General features: G+C 54.1%; 7 protein-coding genes across 7 annotated transcripts; 5 read left to right on the top strand and 2 right to left on the bottom strand.

Moving 5' to 3' along the window:
* Window positions 1–2801: 2801 nt before the first annotated feature.
* On the bottom strand, window positions 2802–3181 carry A1O9_12960 (uncharacterized protein; the record flags this gene model as incomplete). Its single annotated transcript, XM_013398119.1, has 1 exon — window positions 2802–3181. A coding segment is annotated over one exon (380 nt), but the record flags the coding sequence as incomplete, so codon positions are not given.
* Window positions 3182–5132: 1951 nt separating this feature from the next.
* Window positions 5133–6187, top strand: A1O9_12959 (uncharacterized protein; the record flags this gene model as incomplete). The annotated part of the gene is made up of 3 exons (XM_013398118.1): window positions 5133–5150; window positions 5207–5356; window positions 5411–6187. 3 exons carry the CDS (start codon window positions 5133–5135, stop codon window positions 6185–6187), a joined length of 945 nt encoding a protein of 314 aa, XP_013253572.1.
* Window positions 6188–8720: 2533 nt separating this feature from the next.
* Window positions 8721–9501, top strand: A1O9_12958 (uncharacterized protein; the record flags this gene model as incomplete). Its single annotated transcript, XM_013398117.1, has 2 exons — window positions 8721–8827; window positions 8886–9501. The coding sequence occupies 2 exons, from the start codon at window positions 8721–8723 to the stop codon at window positions 9499–9501; spliced, it is 723 nt and encodes a 240-aa protein (XP_013253571.1).
* Window positions 9502–13523: 4022 nt separating this feature from the next.
* On the top strand, window positions 13524–13823 carry A1O9_12957 (uncharacterized protein; the record flags this gene model as incomplete). Its single annotated transcript, XM_013398116.1, has 1 exon — window positions 13524–13823. A coding segment is annotated over one exon (300 nt), but the record flags the coding sequence as incomplete, so codon positions are not given.
* Window positions 13824–14832: 1009 nt separating this feature from the next.
* On the top strand, window positions 14833–15057 carry A1O9_12956 (uncharacterized protein; the record flags this gene model as incomplete). The annotated part of the gene is made up of 1 exon (XM_013398115.1): window positions 14833–15057. One exon carries the CDS (start codon window positions 14833–14835, stop codon window positions 15055–15057), a length of 225 nt encoding a protein of 74 aa, XP_013253569.1.
* A 474-nt stretch (window positions 15058–15531) lies between these two features.
* On the top strand, window positions 15532–16576 carry A1O9_12955 (uncharacterized protein; the record flags this gene model as incomplete). The annotated part of the gene is made up of 2 exons (XM_013398114.1): window positions 15532–15898; window positions 15957–16576. 2 exons carry the CDS (start codon window positions 15532–15534, stop codon window positions 16574–16576), a joined length of 987 nt encoding a protein of 328 aa, XP_013253568.1.
* Window positions 16577–17687: 1111 nt separating this feature from the next.
* Window positions 17688–18446, bottom strand: A1O9_12954 (uncharacterized protein; the record flags this gene model as incomplete). The annotated part of the gene is made up of 1 exon (XM_013398113.1): window positions 17688–18446. The coding sequence occupies one exon, from the start codon at window positions 18444–18446 to the stop codon at window positions 17688–17690; it is 759 nt and encodes a 252-aa protein (XP_013253567.1).
* Between the last annotated feature and the right edge of the window lie 59 nt (window positions 18447–18505).

The raw sequence follows: 18505 nt of genomic DNA, 5'->3' as shown, positions 1-18505 counted from the left end.
GTCTGTCGTCAGTTCATATGTGGAGGCTCTTGCGGTTTCTCCGTCGGAACTCGCGTCGTCCCTGGTCGGTTCGTTGGTATCGCTCGTGGTCCGTTCGTAGGCTGACGACTCTTCGCAATCGATTTCAAGAGCCGACGCTTCACGGCCGGAGAAGTGCGGCCGCGTTCTTCGGACCTGCTTGGTGGGACGAGTGTCCAGATCGGAGAGATCCCGTCGGCGTTTCCTGCGCGTTGGGCGGCCACGACACCAGGAGGCCATGTCGAACCACATCTCTATCGCCCTTCTAAGCGTCAAAGCCTCTGGGAGGATGTCGCCAAATCGTCTCAGAATATCATCTTGTTTCTCCGCCTTCTTCTCTTCATACCGTTCGGGGCGACCACGTCGCAACTCATCAATGGCATCCGAGATGGCGGTGAGGAACGCCGTCTGGTCTGGCCCAGATCCATTGCAGTTCCAGCCCGTGTGCCCGATGGAGGTTGGCCAGTCTGGTCGATGAGGCGGTCCATTCTGTTGTCGCTCGGGGGTTGCAGGGAGCGATTGAACCATGTTCGATGGTCACTCAAGGATGGCTCCCAAGTTTGGCGAAGAAGAAGTGATGGTCACGGTGTTGGGGAAAGAGATGGTTGAGGCCACCCAAGGGAAAAGGTGAGCTCGAGGAGGCCCAAGGAGGAAGGGTCGACATTTTTTCTGCAGTCGAGAAGGAGGGGTAGGATCGTGGTAGTGGGATAACAGCACTTGCGACACGGTTTGCGATGTCGAGAATGGAACAGGACGCGAATCGAGGTCCACGACCGACACCTAGGAATTCTCTTGAGATTATTGACATCGTTCGACTGATTACCTCCGGCGCAGTTAATTAGCAGGTGAAATCGCCTTCGCATGATCGGGTTGGCGACCGCTCGAGATATGGAAGTGGGTGGTGAGGTTTCGAGGATGCCAACGAGATGAGAACTAATTGTTTGTTGCCTAATGCGGAATTAGTGTGCCAAGCATGAGGGGCAAAGACGACACCTCGACAACCTCGACCTTCTGCCATCGTGTAGACCTTGTTGAGACACCCTGTTCGTCCGCATTCTCCAGAACAAGCGGAGAGTGTGAACTACTACTTGAGTCATACTTGAAGAGCGAAATGTTAAAGCCTTGCGTCCGGACCCCAATAAGGTCAGCCTAGAAGGCATTATGCACGTAGACGAGGCGTTTTGATTCGCCAGACTTCAGCACACGGTGAGCCCGCCCAGAAGGCCCGCTCCCGCCGCGGACTGTATATGATTATTCTGCGCACTTGGAATTCGTTTGCAGACCTACTGATCGAGAAATTCTTCCTTCCTTGTGAGACAATGCTTAGCACTCGCGTTTGACGACCATTTACTAAAACTTGGCTGTTCAAGCCTTCGAACACTAAACGCTATAAACAAAGAACAATGGGTGCATCCTTTTTGGCTTCCGCTGCGACAGTCTCTGGAAGCGTTGCTGCAACCCAAGTCTTTGTCACTCCAGACTTAATCGAAGCAATTCTACTGCACCTCCCTTGGCAGGATATCTTTGTGGTGCAGTCTGTGAACGAAATCTTCCGATCAGTGGTCACAAATTCTCCGACACTGCAGAGAATCATGACTATCGACCTGCTACAAGTCCCAACTGAATGGCCTGACGCCTCTCTTATTTCACCGCTGCTACAAAAGAAGAGATTCTCGTGGGGACTATTCAATGGGCGCGGTAACACAACTTGGGATGTGTTTTTAAGTGGCCTGGTATTACGGCTAGAATATGAGATCTGGGGATTCTGGATGTGGCGTCAGCCCTGATCGCACTATAGGAATCTTACCACGTGGACATGAACACAGTGTTCATGTCGACGAATCATGGAAGCTTATGAGGCTCACAGGTATCCCCGGGGTCGTTCCAATTAAGGTTGATATTAGACATCTGTGCTTGATGGACGACTGCGTTGTGACCTGCGGTTGGTATCGTGACGTAGTGACATTAGATGCCCAGGAAGCACCGATGGGTGACCTCTCAGAGGTGCTTTGTGAACTTGACAGCAGGTCATACGAAGAACACTGGCAGCTCTGGCAAGGTACACGGCACGGCGCTAAGCTCAGGGATGTGATGCGTGCCAAATGCTTGAGAGGTGATAGTCGGGTACGGTGTCGAGCTTGTAAATCATGGGATGAGTGGATTTAGGTCGCCACTGATGTGGATGTCCGCGAACAATTTGAAAAGATCTCAATTGGAGTTTCTTAAATCTCTGGCGGAAAGTTCCTTCCGGGAGCTAAATAAAGAGTCGCAATGGTTCAGAAAGTATCGAGAGCGGACGAAGATTTTTATTCCAGACGTGCGCATAGAAGGGTAGGGCGGTTGAAGGCGAGATTATACAAGCTGGCACCGTCTTTGCTGTGGTAATTTTTATAGTAGGGAAAAGGTCTCCCCTTTGTCGCAAGCTCCGCACTTTTTCAGTAGATGTTTAAACGATGGCGACTGTACCAGTAAAGAGGATTACACTACGGAATTATGATTGACAGCACATCTTTAATATATATTACTTGTCTTCGCCGTCTAACTCCGGTTTGTGAGACGCTGAGACGCGCTTCATAGATTCTTCATTGGCTAGGTCTCGCCACCGAAAGGTCTGTGTTTTCCAAAACCTATCGCGCAACTCAGGGAGGTACGTACTGAACGTCACCAACACAGTAAGAAATAATATCCTCGAGGATCGGGCGCTAGTAGAAAACTTCATACAAACCGCCATTTTCCGTTTTGAACAATCGCTCACCTTTCTCCTTTTACTTCCTGTCACCGAGCGACACGAATACATTCTCCTCAACGCATTTAGCCAGGCCACTCGAGAACTTCCTCGATGCCATTGTCCTCCTCGTAGCACTCTCCATCAGCTGAACATCCTCCACACCCTGCAACGCCACGCCAAAATGGGCAAATAGGACATCTGAATTGTTGCGAACGTCGAAGAAGACCTTGGGAATCTTTTCGTCCTGAAGAATATCTTTTAGCGTCTTCCCTTCAACCCCTGAAGTATTAAACGCTTGCGCACCTAAAATAGGTACGTCGATGAGATGGACCCGTCTGGTCGGAATCCCCGTATGATCAGGAGTGTGAGGATGGAAAGGGAGCCTTCGCGGCAGAGGTCTACGCCTTCGAGATCGATGTACACAGTTGGTGAGTATGGGACCGGCGGTGCATGGCGGAAGGCGAGCCAGTCAACTAGGCTACTAATTTGCTCCGTGGTATTAACGACGTTTACTTCTAGGGCGTTCTTCATACTGTACAGTGGCTAAGGAGGGGTTGACCTGTCCCCCCGTCCAGCAGTTGATCGTCTGCTGTGGTCCAATTAATCTCGCCCCCTAACATTGTTTGCCGATAGCTTGTTGCGAGCACTCCAACCACCACCGTAGTGTCACCTTGATGGATCAAAAGGCTCTTTTGTTTTGCAGGAGCCTGGTCCTGCACCTTCCATGAATCCGTTGATCCTCCCTAAGCGGTACGACCCTGGCCTGGACAAACGGCCTTCGATGTGAAAGCCGACAGATGCACCGGGGAGAAATGAAGCTCCTGGAGGGCCTCAGTAAATGGAGTACAGGATCTAGTCCCGGCTGGTTGGCCAACTCGACCCAAACAAGCAGCCAATCACAAGCATCGGGGAAAAAGGCGCTGGCCAATTAAAATGCAGCTCGATGGTGACCAATGAAGTTTTTAGTAGTCACGTGCTCCTCATAGATACCCCAATCTCGGGGCTCGGTTTTGACCACACGAAAACCGAATGATTTGATTTGGGCAACGACGACAAGGACGTAGATAGAAGCGGGTCACTCCTCGGAAAGTGTCTTGAGCGCGGATCGCTGGCTCGACGCGTCGCTGAAGGACCAATTCGGTCAGGGTTGTGTATGACCGAGTGTCTCGCGGGTCCGCCAATTGCATCGCCAAGTCGAAAGGTGGTCGGAAACCGGGTCGAATCTGCCTCCCGTTGGTCGCAAATTCAATTCTCCCACCATCCTGTGGACCGTTGGGAGAGGCGCCGCGGTTTGACGGAGCCAGGGAAGGGGTGGACCCTACCACTCCGCCGCGAGGCAAATCTGTGAAACCTATGGGCGATCTTCAGTGAAAGGCGTGGTCGGCTCCGTCAGATCTTACTGTCCTGTTGGCCCCTCCAATGAAGTTGCGACTCTTGAAACTCGGGTACTGTACGCTTGACAGGACATCCTCGACGAGGGGCTAACCGCCTCGCAGGTCAAGAATCAAAGGGCGGGTCGCATGGCGGCGACTGGTTTGCTGCGTTGGGGGGATGGGGGTGTTCCATTGGGTTGGCCAGTCTGTGGATCAATCACGCCGACAAGCCTCGATGACGATAATGCTGGGGACCCAATTCACACCGGGCTGTTCCGCGCCTTGTGATGGGAGATATTGACCACCGAGTGCTTCGTGCCGCGCTCACATTCCAATCGAGCGAGGCCGAAGACGTCCGAAGGACACCGTGATCAGCAGCTGTTTCTGAAGAGATCAAAAGGGGCAGCCGCGAAAAGCCAGCGGGCCACTTGGGCTGATTGGTGGTTCGAGGAGCCTACTGGCGGCCTTGGCCAATACCGTCGGCCAATCGACCGCGGCTCTTGCCCTGACCGGAAGGAAAGAACACGCTTCTCGACGTCCTGAGTCTCTCTCGGAGGGGCGGGGAGGCGGGAATTTCGCCCTGGACCGAACCGGTGAACAGGGTCAACCCCTTCCAGCCCGTGTGGCAGGCGCAAGCTTTCGGGCCCGATATGGCTACGATATAAGCCCATGTGAAAAGAGCGCTGCGTATAAATTCTCTCCTCCTCGACTCCTGCGAGAAACCACTCTCACATTTCCCCACCTTTCCCCACCCTTTTCAGAGAAACCCTCTGGTTTTACATACGTCCTCGGCGCTGTGTCCACCCGATCCCGCCCTTTGGAGGTTGTCGGTGCAGAACACGTAGCGCGAGGTTCAGTGGAAAGACGACTCGCTTCCTCGGAGCTGCTCCCGTCCCTGAAGCAAATCAACCACTCTCGGTCCCGGTGGATTTAAAAAAAATAAAAGGGAAGAGCAGGACGTAGGTTTTCCCGCTCAACCAGAGCCGGAACCGCACCCACGAGTGGCTGCTTCCATGGCCCCTATGATGACAGTGAGTTGGCAAGCGTGCAAGGACGAGGCTGGGCTTCTTTTAATTAACATCGAAAGGACCCTCACAACGGGACAGAACTAGACTACTTGCCACCCATATCTCCACATCCCGGCTACTATATTGCTCCTCAGCATTGCCCCCTCCACCGTGCTGCTCCTCTGAGACAGCGAGCCGCCATCGCCTGCAAGTACTGCCGAAAGAGAAAGGTATGTGATGGATGGTTTTAATCGTGAGTCCACGGACTAATATTCCTTCTCCAGATTCGATGTTCCGGCTACGATAGTTCTCCGGATGGCCGTTGCCAGAATTGTGTTCGGTTCAACCAGCAATGCTTATTCCACCCGGTCTCCTCACAGGCCGTCTTTGTTCCGGCTTCTGCTGTCTATGGCCCTGGGGTTGCGAGAGCCCCCGTTGCTGGTCGGTCTGATAATCACCCACGCCAAAATGGAGAACAGCCTTACATCCGTGACGGAGAACAGCCCGTGCTCTATGGTGCTCATGGACAGCCACTTGGTCCTGCTGGCCCACATGGTCAACCTCAGTACAGCTATCTTCCGGCGCCACGCCACAGCCATTATCCTCCCCAGCCATATCCTTACCAGGCGTTCCCGTACTCTCCCGCGGCCGGAGCACCCTACGATGCACATGGGCAGGCACTGCCTGCCCCGTATGATGCATGTGTCGGTCTCAAGCGTCCCTATCCTGATGATGACCCCCACAAGAAGATTTCTCATGCGCCCCAGTCTCCCCACCCCAACGTTCGTGCTCGCCATGGTACATATGACGGGCGTGCCGACGGTAGTGGCAGTTATGCATACCCCTCCCCACCGAGTAGAGCGCCAGCCTCACCCATGACCTCCACGCAGAACTCCGATTCGGTTCCCGGTGACACAAGCAATCAGACGCCGCTCAATCAGGAGCACCTCGTCAACTCCTCCGACCATGCCCGAAGGGCCATGGAAGTCAGGAACCTGCTGGCAGAAGTTTCTCCTGGCGGGGCCAAAACGAACGTCGCGGAAACGACGGTGGAACGCTGAGCGGGATCGGCCGGGAGGTCGTGGAGATGTGGACTCGCGTAGTCAACCCCTCCAGATATAGAACCATCTCCAAGGACAGTAGTTTCTCTTAGCCCTTGATGGATTTCCAAGTCCGCATCTCTTTAACCGGCCCCAGGCGTGGGAGGTCATCTTCCTGTCTTCATGATATATCAGTGTACGAAATCCTGTTTTTTCCGAGTCTGCCGCGCCTAAAGTCTCTGGAATACCCAGCTCCCAGACGCTTTTGATCTTTCCAATGCTTCGCCTTGCCAGTGAAACCCGGAACGTACGGTCGTGGCGTCTCAGATTCCATACACTTCATATGCAGAAAGATTGCTGCAGTCTACTTCAGTAGAGTCCACCCCCGCTTTTGGTAGACGAGAACGGCCTCCGGAACGTCAACACCCTGGCTAGAATCGCCCGATGGAGAGTCCGAGACATAAATCTGTTCCAAAGGCCCAATGGGAGTGGTGTCTGCCGTGGAATCCACGTGCCCGGAGCGCCAACGAAGTTGGAGGTTCGCAGTCCTCCTTCAAGCTCCTTATTTTGGTGGTCAACGGGATGCTGCGGCGACTGGGTGCTCCTCCTTTTGATCCTCATGGATATGTTCAAGCTCTCCGCCCCGTGTTGGGGTGCACCGCTGCACAGGCTTCGTCGTATATGATCAGCGGTCGCTTGCCGAAATTGAGGGGGAAGATCGTCGTCAGCGCATGTTACGCCTCAGGTCATACTAGCCAAGCCGGAACTCTAGTCCCTCACTCCAGTTATGATCACAGTAGTCGACAAAGGCGAAGGATGGGTTCGATTCTGGGTCATCTATCGTCTGAACGTTCTAACTGGCTTAGGTCACTTGATTGATCTAGCTCATGTGACGACTATGGCCGGGCAATCTTGGGGTCAACTGTGTTTTCTCATTTTAGGTCACACTGGCCGACACTAGTGAGCAAATAAAACACGAGCCACTACATCCTTGGAGAGAACATGACATGCTCCTCTCAAACCCCCATTCCGTCCCCTGAACGCCGAGGGTCCTCTCCCAAGGTCGATTCGCCTGGCAGGGCGGACCAATCACGCGTCACACATTTCTCTCATTTTGCAACCCACATCGCACGGAGACAAAGGACTGGGGCGTTTTCAGCGTGGCGTTTTTGTCAACATCGTCCGGTCCGAGAGTAATGTTCGTGTCGTGTCCCCGAAGAGTGCAGCGCATGTCTTCGGTGACGGCCACGCTGCCAATGTTGATGTCGTCGGCATAGCCGCAGGAGAGTTTTGAGAACTGGTAGGGGAGGCCGTCTGCAGGGACACCGCAGGTGTAGGTAGTGGCGCCTTTGAGCACCACATGGACGACCGTATCGGCGGCAGCGAGACTCAGTGACTTCTTGGTGATGACGGCCAAGCTCCCAGCGTAGAAGGGGGCTACCGCGACGAGGTGGACGAACAAGCGTGAGAGACGTGAAGGCCTCATGACGGCCATGCAGCAGCGGGGGGGGGAAGGGGTTTTCCTAGAGACTTGGGATTGAGGCAAGGATGTGGTGGGGAGGAAGCTCCTTCTTATGACGACCCGCGGCGGCGGAGCGGCTGGTGCGAGATCGACCAAGCTTCTATGACTCGCGACTCAGAGAGGAAGATCGAAGATAGCCCTGGTGGCTGAACTGGTGGAAGAGGTGGCCTCTGAACATGGTCGTCGCGAACGGTGCACCCTCGAATCGCATTGGTTCGTATATCAATACTGAGTTCCGTCGGTGTCGGGGCGACGTAGCGTGGCAGCATTTTGCGCAACGGTTGCCGGATGGTCCAAACCTCAACGAAAACGACTTCTGCAAAGGGTAGATCTCGCGTGTGCTGAAACCAGCCTACAGTACATACCACATTACGACTTTATTTCACCGGAGCTAGTAGGTACTGTACGCTTCGCCCGAATATAGAGCGTAGTTAGCTACGAATCGTCATTTAGGTTGCTCACTCCACTCTTTCGCATTCTTTCGTCAAATATTGTAAAAAGTATTTGTAAAGATGTCTAGGAGTGTTAGATAGGCATTTCACAACAACCTAATTAATGATTCACGAACGTAGAGGCGCCAGCTATCCCTCTCTTGGAAAGCGTGTCTAAGTAGCGGCGTTGGCATTTGGTAAGGAAAGAAACCCAACTTGTACTGTATCCGGAAGGAACAGTATTTATGTCGAGTTTCGAGGGCCCGTTTCCGTGGCTGTTCTCGTTGGCACATTTCCCTTTCCACGTACCCTCGTTTTTGGTCCCGTCTTCTTCTCTCGCCCGTCTAGCTGAGACTTCCATTCCCGTGGTTTCGGTAAAAAAAAAGCCTGTCACCAGAACCTTCCTGTTCGACCTCGTCCATCCCTCGCTCCATTGGAGGGAACCCTCTTCGAAATGCCGTCCACCCCTCATCGGACTTGGGTCTGCTCGACGCTTATATGACGGGTATCTCTGTGGACTGACGCCCGTGTCCCCGGTTCACCACCCTCGGACTCGGCGTCGTTTTTACGCACAGCAAGGAAAGTGCAGATGCGCTCCCCGATGCAATTCCTCGCGCTCGTCTCACTCCTCAGTGGCCAAGCGCTGGCCGCCTCGGTCCACAGAAATTTGGGTCATAATGTCTACCACCGTGACTCTGGTGGCTACATGTGAGGCCGGCGCTCCTCGCAAGTCAACCTCGACCAGGCTAACCGGCTGATTCCACAGAAACCGCACCGCGGCGATCACCGATGCGGACGTCCACAAGCTGTCGGCGCTGGGTGTCGCCTCGGTCGGGGTCAACTCCTTCTCTCCCAACGGTGCGGCTTGGCTGGGGAAGGACGGGCCGTACCGGAACGAATTTCTCAATGTGGCGGACGAAGACCTGATCCTCGTCATCTGGGGACCGGCAGGCTCGTGGATCAACGTCAAACAGCCTACCCTGACGGCATCCCTCCCCGCCGGCACCAGCCTCTGGGTCTCTTTCGTCAACGGAGCCTCCGGGGCCTGGGTCGCCATCTACGCGGACACCCGACTGGTCAACGGCCAGGCCTCCAACACTTGGGGGGAATTCACCTTCGGGGCGGAAGGCGTGGTCGACGTCTCCCGCGAAGTCAATATGGACGGCCACCCGATGAGCATCGCCGGTCCCGCCTGCACGACCGACATGGACACTTGCGTGTTCTTGTGCACCACGGGCACTGCCTGCACTACCGACTACGTCCTTCACAACTGTGAGAACGGATCGCAGCCGGGGGCTCGCTACGGGATCCACGAGGGTGCCCCGAGCGGTGGCTGCGGTGGCATGGGCGCTTCCGCGACGCTCCACACTGTGCTCAGCTAGACCGTATCCGCCAAAAAGGGTGAGGGGTCCCTTCTCATGCGGTTGCCTGGCAGTTGAGGTAGAATTCCACTCTCTTTGTGGGTGCGGATGAGGGGGAATGGTATAGAAGCCGAATCAGGCCGAAATAGCTAAGGCGGTCGACGGAAACATCGGAGTACATGGGATTCATTGAGCGCGGGAGGAGTGCTTACAACTGTAAAGCCACGTTCGACGACCTTGGTATGGCGAGCTGCCACGCATTCTTCGTCTGCCGTAGAAAGACAGACGTTTTCAATACGCTATTAGGGCGTCTCCCAAGCAGCGACCAGAATAACTTCCCCCCGGCCAATGATATGCTCTTTTGCCTACTGTTGTGGGTGGACGGAAAAACAGGGAGTGCTGAAGGCTTGGCAGACTGATCCTGCGGAGCGAAGTCGATTGGCTACCAGCGCACCTCAGCGAAACACAATCCGTGACTTTGGTAGTAGACTTGGGGCGCATTGTGGGTAGGTAAGGACCAACTTGTAGCAGCTTTGCGCCTGAATAAGGCCCTCAGGGCCCTGTTCTAGCTACACTCCCTCATGGGACGTCTCTCTAGGAGAACTCTCCAGGGGCTCTCAGGAATGCCCCAAGTGATGTTCAAATTGCCTCTGTTCTCTTGTCTATATATATTTGAAGCTCCTTGATCTAGAACAGCCGAGTTAGCATCAATAGGAGTTCATAGAGGAGTCCTAGTCAAGCACGCCTAGTGTAATACCGCGGATCACAGAGGCCGTGCCACTGCAGCAAGATATCATTCTGCCAAGACCGCCACAAACAGCTACATCTCACACAGACACGGTCTCTCAGTCCGTCCCTGTCGGTGTCGCAGGTCAGATTCGGAGACAACCTGAAGAATGTCAGTGTGTTGGGCCGGAGCTGCATGAAATATGTGTGTGGTTGTGTTTCTATGCATGTTGCTCTCCGCGAGATTTATAGCACTCTAACTTTACTTCTTTCTAGAAACCGTTGTTGCTGTCAGCTAGAGCCATAACCCTACCACCACCAATATCTCTCGCCTGGGTAGTCAGACCTTCTGAATCCCTCCGTCTCCTTCGATCGCAAACGTCGAACCCTCATCGTCTTACAATTGGGTCGAGGCGTTTCATGCTATACCTACAACAATTGCAATTGAGGGCTTGACGTTCTCAAAGAGGAGCTGAGGAAGGGGACACTTCGAGGATACATTTTCAAACTCTAAGTTGAGCAGAAGTTAGAACACCATCTATCACAAGCCATTGAGCCAGGCTCGTGCAGCTGCGGCTATCTTATCTTCCTGTTGCTTTGGCCTCGCGAACCCCCCATCCTCTTCTCGTTTTGGCGTTGTAGGATACCAGCTTAGGAGATCTTTTCCATGCACAGCCCTTACCATGAGTAAAGACGAACCAGAAGGCCACCTCAAAAAATCCAAGAAGTAGTTCGATTGCAACACCTCAAAAGCCTGTTTCTCGTCCAAACTTATTGACCACTGCTTCTCTCTGTGTTCCCATTTAGTGGCTGTAGTGGAAAAGAGGTACTGTATCTAGTTCTTACAATTTCTCGACAAGCTGAACGTGTGTCTTCTTGTCCACATTGGAGGCATACCATGACCACGTTAGTCGGATTTGGGTTTCGTCCTCCCGTTGATATATGAATTCCTGCAATCTAGGCAACGGTGGCTCTTTCTCGCTGGCACTCCAATGTTATTAGAGCGAGCGTGAAAGGGACCAATGCAGGTTACTCACTAAGGAATCCGCACACACTTTTGTAGTGCTCCATCGATGCTGAAGAAATGCTCATGACCTTGACCGTCCTGGAGCTTGATAACGAACACGCACCGCGAATCTGGGTTTCTGGGTACTTGAAGTAAATCATACACACTGCCAGGGCTGGAGCAGATTAGGGAGGAGCCTTGATTGGCAAGGCTGGGGTGAGGCTTACTATATCGGTGTTACGTTCGGATTGACATGTTGCACTTCGTTGCGACCATCACGATAAGCCACCTTTAGATTTGCCGACATGGTTAATTGTACGGTAGGATCGGTCAAGTACTGTGCAGTATTACTCAGGTCGCTAATGTGAGGTCTTTTGGTGTTTCGAAAAAGGGCTACGTCGATCGAACAGGTGTTGGTGACAAGAAGCCTGTGATGTACCGTATTACGCTACAGCAATAAGCACTCCTCCCTATTATCGCACTAGTTTCATTTCAGCCCTACTGATGCCAGAAGGGGCCATCCTAGATCATCCTTAAAATTATTTTGAGCTCCACATTTCGATCCATAAAGACCTAGAGAAGTCCTATATAAGTAAAGCGCGATGCATAGAGCACTAATCGGCTCAACTAAGTTGCCGAAAGAGTTTGGTATTTTACAAAATGTATACGTTTTTAGAACTCGTGGCTTCTACGAGAATTTGTGCCTATGACGTAGTGTCATAGAAGCTTGAACCGCCGAGCACATTTTGGGATTTTAGTGACTATTGCCTAACCACGTGACCCTCCTTGGGTTGGAAGGTAAAGCGAAGCTCCTGCGACCTGTTGACTCTCCGTTTGGGATAAGCCAGCATTAGCTCGCGACAATTCCGCGACTGTTACAATATCGTTTCTGGCTTTCAATATTCTAAGGATACAGTACATCCGTCACGTCAGTTTTGCCCTCCAGCTGAGACAGATAATAGGCGAGCGGGGGCGCGTCTGGCTTTTACGTCGTCCTACATCATGGCCAATAGGAAGTTTAATCACGTGGCCTTTAGTGGCTTTCCCTGTCTAGTGCTGGTGCCTGAATGGTCGTAGGTCGACCACATGGCGACGGTAACTTAGTAAGCCTATTTGTAACAACGCATCTTTAGGTTTCCTTCTAATACTTCAGTCTACGCCGGTACTGTACAGTACCACGGAAACGGACAATGTTACAATTGGATTTCAAGTTACCGAGGCCGCTCAGTGCTACATATGCTACGAATGGGTCCAACTCCAAGGGTTGCCCCGTAAATTTAAAGAGGGTCGCTTCCCCAGAAGACGGGCTGTAGGTCGCCGATTCCCCGCGGTTGAGGGAGAAATGGTTCCACCCTATTGCGGCCGGATGGCACTGGAGGCAATGTCGTTCCCCTCAGGTCGGATCGGTGACGAATTTCGCCGAGCGACCAGGGCTTGCGGTGACTCGTGGTGATACCAGCGGGCGAGTCGACATTCAGGGGTCTGCGTGTGGAAAGGGAAAGGCATTGACGAACGCCCGAGACTTTCGGTAACCCGCCCCGTGCGGAGATTTCGAGAACGTTGGTAGTTAGCAGCTATGCCCCACCTCGTTGGCCAGAGAACGTCGTCGACATCTCCCAACATGGGATGAACGGGGATTCCATGCAATTAGACCCACCTTGGCGTCAGAGGAGACAGGAAAATCTCGAGTCACAGAAAGAAGCGAGTTCGCAAAGAGCAAACCAGTCACGGATCTTCCAGTGCGCTAGACCACTCGAGCCCAATAGCAGCACGAGGCGACCGTCCGGGTCCTAGGACCCAATCTCACCCACCCCCACCCCCCCCCCCCCCCCCCCCCCCCCCCCCCGGGCGAACCAGACTACCAGACTTTCCCTGGACCAAGGGCACCCGATAGAGCGAATGGCAACCGGCGAGAGGTATCACGGTCTAGAGTGACCGGTTGAACCCCCAAATTGCTGGTGGTGGCGGTGGGACGACGTATTAAGCGCATCCGTTGCATGGGGCCACCTTGAAGGCCGAAACTTGAAATAAGTACAGTACGGGCGAAGCAGCGCGATAACATCCCTTCTCCGCCCAAATCACTTCGCCAGCAATTCAGTATTTCCACTGTCCCGCCGTCGTGCATATCAACCACTCCTCTCCGCCGCCAACGCCATCTGGGAGCGAGATGAAGCTCATCCGCCTCCCTCTACTGAGCCTGGCCTGTCTACTCGACCGTGCGGCGAGTATCCCATTCATGACACCAACGGGCCCCCACGTGCTCCCGCTCGAACCCAGCGCTTCTTCTGACGAGCGGATCTGTCACAGGATGGCTGCGGGCGCCTGGCGAACGAACGTGGTCCTCACCGGGAGCTCTCAGACTTATGAGCTGTGGATTCCATCCGACGGAACTTGGTACGACCTGGGAAGGGTATGGTGCGTTGGGTCGCCCGATTTCACTTGCGATCATTGCAACGTGATCACGATAGACCATGTTGAGATCTCGGCGGCGAATGGCCCGTGCACGTTTGTGGGGGACGCCAGTTGGGGTCAAGCGACTCGGGTCATCACGGAAGGACGGCCGTATAGGATGGGGCCTCCCCAGAAGGCCCTGTTTGCGAAATGTGACTATGACTCCGGTGTTGTCCACGTCGAGCGGTGAAATCAGATAGCTGTAACGGCGATCATCCGGCTCACCCTCGTATATCCTGACTCTGAGTTCATTAGTTAAGTTGGCGCTAAATCAGGGTGGCAGGGCGATGAGAAGTAAGCATCACCTCATTCTCTTGTCGAACAAATTTAGCCGCAAAGGCGACATGTGCGCTTGTCTTGATCGCGGCTCGTCACGTCGACCGTACGACCGTATCCGGAAACGCGAACAACAGAAGCAGTGTAAATTAGCTTCCCTCCACCCCGGGGTGAGGGGGAGCGGACGCCTTAGAAGATCAGCGCCTGAGTCAACCCGTCACCAGTTCGTGGCAAAGACGGGTCCGCCTTTGGAAGGCTGTTCTGATGTTAGAACGCCAGGAGATGTTGCCGCAAGCATGATTGGATATCGCCACCATGGGGTGCTCGCTCGGTCTGAATATGAAAGGTGCTTGCCGCTTTTGGGGTGTTGGCTTTGGCGGCGTGGTCCCGAATATGTGTATGAGACACTTCCTGCACCGTTATACGGGCGACGAGGCATATGTATCTGTCGGCCTGTGCTGCGTCGCGGCTGAGCCACCACGCTATGGCTGTGACACTCACGGCACTGTAGCAGTCGCTGGCTCTGAACTTCAAATGCCTTGGGTTGTGCGAGGATAGGCAGAGAGCCAGGGAGGCGAGAGGATCAAGGACAGTCCGCGAATCGCCCATAGGCCCGAAGCTCTCCATTCCTCCTTCCCCTCGAATGGTAAATCTAGCTAGAGATCCCTCTCAAACCGGGACAACGCATCCTCGATGATTCGCTGGTATCCGGACAGACGAGATAGGAAGCGACCAATCAACTCATAAATAGGGACACCACTCACCCCCTATATCACCGGGGGACTCATCTCCCACCTGGCCGTAGCCTGCTGCACCAGAGTTCTGAGACATTCCCAACTCTAGACTCTAGTTATATCCGTCGAGCTTCGTCCTCGTCTGCCTTCAACGGCGTCATGTTGGACTCGCTGATATGGCTGGGTCTCGCCTGCCTCGTCTGGTTCTTGGTCTACCAGGTATTCTTCAGCCCTCTGGCACCGTATCCCGGTCCACTGCTCGCCAAGATCTCGCCGTTGTACAACGTCTACCACGCGTGGAAGAAAGACATCCACCAAGACCTTCAGCGCTTGCATGAGCGCCACGGTCAGTGGTTTCCAGGCAACGACGACGTCTCAAACTGATAACGGCGTTTAGGGGACGTAGTGCGGTATGGACCTGGACGACTCTGCTTTCGTTCATCGAGGGCCAACCTTGGTAGGCAGAGCTCCTGGACCTGTGCCCTGAGGAAACGCTGATGGGCCCGTCAGATATCTACGGTCAAGCTAACGGCTCCCACGCCCTGTGCAAGAGTGACGGATACTGTCCTCATCCGTACTACCCCGAAGAAGATAACACGTTCACCACCACGGATCGGTTCCAGGCCAAACGCCTCCGAGGCATGATCCTGCCAGCCTTGAAGATAGGTCCGATCACTAGCCATGATGAGGATATCAGGCAATGCACTCGAACCTTTGTTCGAACCTTACTGGGAGATCAGGAGTTGGGTCACGACGGATGGGCGGCTCCCGTGGACATCTCCTCGCGAAGTATCATGGCATTTTCCTCATTCCCAGGCCCAATATCCCGCCTGACACGAGATAGGTCTTTTCTACACGATGGACATGATAATGCAGATGATTTACGGTCGTCATTTGGACATGATGGGGTCTCGCCGACACCGTTGGCTGGCACAGGCGCTGCTCGACGGCAACCACTACATGTATTTGTGCCTGGCCTCGCCGACGATCTTCAGGTCTCAGGTCGCCCACTGGCTCGGGTTTCGAGACCGATTCTTCCCGGGTATGGCCCACGAATCCCAGTGGTTTGACGCCATCGCGGCGGAACTCTTTGACTCGCGAGATACGAACCACCCGGCCAGCGGCGGGATCGTCGCGGCCATGCGACAGGCCGTAGACGAAAAAACCGGTCTTAGTTTCGAGGGGGAGGTCGTGAGGAAGGAAGCTGTCATGTTGGCGCGCGCCGGTGGGTCCATACGCTCCCTAAACGTGGGCCCGAGAGACAGATTACTGATGTGGGACAGGCGGCGACACGACCGCGGTGGCTCTAGCCGCCTGCTTCTTCTACCTTTCGACCGACGCCGTGGTTTACAAGAGGGTAACCGGAGAGATCAGGTCCACTTTCGATTCCATGGACGATATTTTTCAGACCGACAACTTGTCTCGCTGCGAGTACCTGATCGCGTCGATCGACGAGGCGATGCGTCTCACGCCCCCGGTCCCAGGATGCCTCTGGCGGAAGGTGGAGCGAGACGTCATGGTCGACGGGCGACTCGTGCCGCGAGGGACAGAGGTCGGAGTCTGTCAGTATGCACTTCATCGGTGTCACAACCTCTTCCCGAACCCAGATCATTTTGAGCCGCAAAGATTCCTCAAAACCACCGACCACGATGTCCCTCCAGGGGCCTATACCCCTTTCCAACACGGGCCACGAGCCTGCCCAGCACGTCTACTCGCCCTGAGAGAGCTTCGTTTTGCCCTGGCCCAAGTCTTGTGGCAGATGGACGTGAGGGTTTTCCCGTTGCACGCCGTCAACGCAGTCACGGGCGATTCGGGGGTTGAGTTGAAGATTGAGGATATCTTCAGCTCGAAGGCCAAGGCACAATTTCTCCAGTTCCGCCCACGCTCGGGGCTCGCTGTATGAACGCGGGATGCATACAAAGGCTCTGACTCCCAATGGCAGAGGATGGTGATGACAAGTCCATCTTGTGCTCCTCAAGCGCAATCTTTGCCTCTTAGATGTAGTTCGCGATGTAGATTCTTCTTGCATAGATCACAATCGATTTGGTTGCCATTCGCAAGATGGTTTCGGACTCTGAACAGGAGTTTCTTGGCTTGTTCACCTGCTTCAGAAGATGTCCGGCCGTAGACTTGCAGCAGCAATACGTCGGCTCGGATTGCACGTATGTCGTAGTCATTACTTGTTAATGATTCGAGTAACCTGCGACGACTCCACCACAAACCCCCGTTTCGAAGAGCTCCTCCGCCAAAGGAAGACCCTCGTTCCAAATGAGAAAACGTCAGAAAACGAGGAAGAGACGTCGAGTCTAGGAAGCCCTCACTGGATCTCCACAGTATCTTTCTGGAAGAGAGGGCCGTTTTGGGAAGGCCCCAGCTAACCGGTCCGAGGTCCACTTCGAAGTAATTGGAAAGGATTTTTCTTTCCTCCAGTATATAGCATTGGTTCAGCCTTCTGCAGACTCGCGCGAGGGCAGGTGAATCAAGTAAGCCCGATGTCTGAATGATCACTTCATCGGGCAATTTGAGGAAGGCAGACGAGTCACTGGTTCTGGACATGGCAGAATGCTGTAATTTGGAGAATCAGGACTGCAACTCTCTGTACTCGAAGTAAGGAAGGAAGGTTCGAGGCCAAAGAGTATGATTTATCCAAACTCTAATTTATTTCGAAGTGGGCGTCAGAGAGAGCGGTCAGAGGGAGGTATGCCTAGATGAGTCTCAGTCTTATAAGTACTGAAGTGAGGGGGCTGTATGGCTATGGTAGGGCGTGATCCTCCCATAACCCCAATTGTCCACCACTCAACGAACGAAGAGCTACATGGCGTTGTATCGATCTAGGCCTGCTCGTAAACATTTGTACGTTCACGGATCGGACCTCTGCGAGCTCTATGATATTGACCGCTGGAAAAACCACCCGGCTCGTCTACTACTGAGCTTCGACAGCAATGGAATCAACCTGAGTAATATTCTCAATCTTCTGTTCCTCGATGGTGATGACACTGATATAACCTAGCTATCTAGGGTTTGGTGTTCTGTGGACAAAAAGGCTTCTCGATTACACCGGTCGAATTGTCGCTCGGAAGGGTCCTCGATGGGTTCGCGAATCTGCTCTCGCGGTTGGGAGAAGGAAATTGAGGCTTGAAGCCCAGTTTCAGTCGCTCCTGTAGCTTCTTCGCCACGTCCTTGTGCCCGTGCATTGTAGCCCACCATAGCAGTGTCCACCCATCGTGCGTAGCTCCCTTGTCGAGTAAGAGCTGGACCACAGCCTCATTCCCGTATTCTACAGCCCACAACAGCGGTGTCCACCCATGTCTGTCCTTGCACTCGAGGCCAGCTCCTCTATCGAGCAGCAACTGGACCAGGGCCTCATTCCCGTATTCTACAGCCCACAACAGCGGTGTCCGCCCATCTCTGTCCTTGCACTCGAGGTCGGCTCCTCTATCGAGCAGCAACTGGACCAGGGCCTCGTCCCCGTATTCTACAGCCCACGACAGCAGTGTCCACCCATGTCTGTCCTTGCACTCGAGGCCAGCTCCTCTGTCGAGCAGCAGCCGGACTACGGTCTCGCACCCGTTAATTGCAGCCCGCCACAACGGTGTCCGCCCATCTCTGTCCTTGCACTCGAGGTCAGCTCCCTTGTCGAGTAACTGCTGGACCACGACGTCGTTTTGATAGTGTGCGGCCCACAACAGCGGTGTCCGCCCATCTCTGTCCTTGCACTCCAAGTCGACTCTTCTTTCGAGCAGCAGCCGGACTACGGTCTCGCGGCCGTTCATTGCAGCCCACAACAGCGGTGTCCGCCCATCTCCGTCCTTGCACTCGAAGTTCGCTCCTC

This window comes from Exophiala aquamarina, assembly GCF_000709125.1.
Source record: "Exophiala aquamarina CBS 119918 chromosome Unknown aczIA-supercont1.36, whole genome shotgun sequence".
Classification (NCBI taxonomy): Eukaryota; Fungi; Ascomycota; class Eurotiomycetes; order Chaetothyriales; family Herpotrichiellaceae; genus Exophiala; species Exophiala aquamarina.
This window is presented reverse-complemented; position numbering and strand designations above follow the sequence as displayed.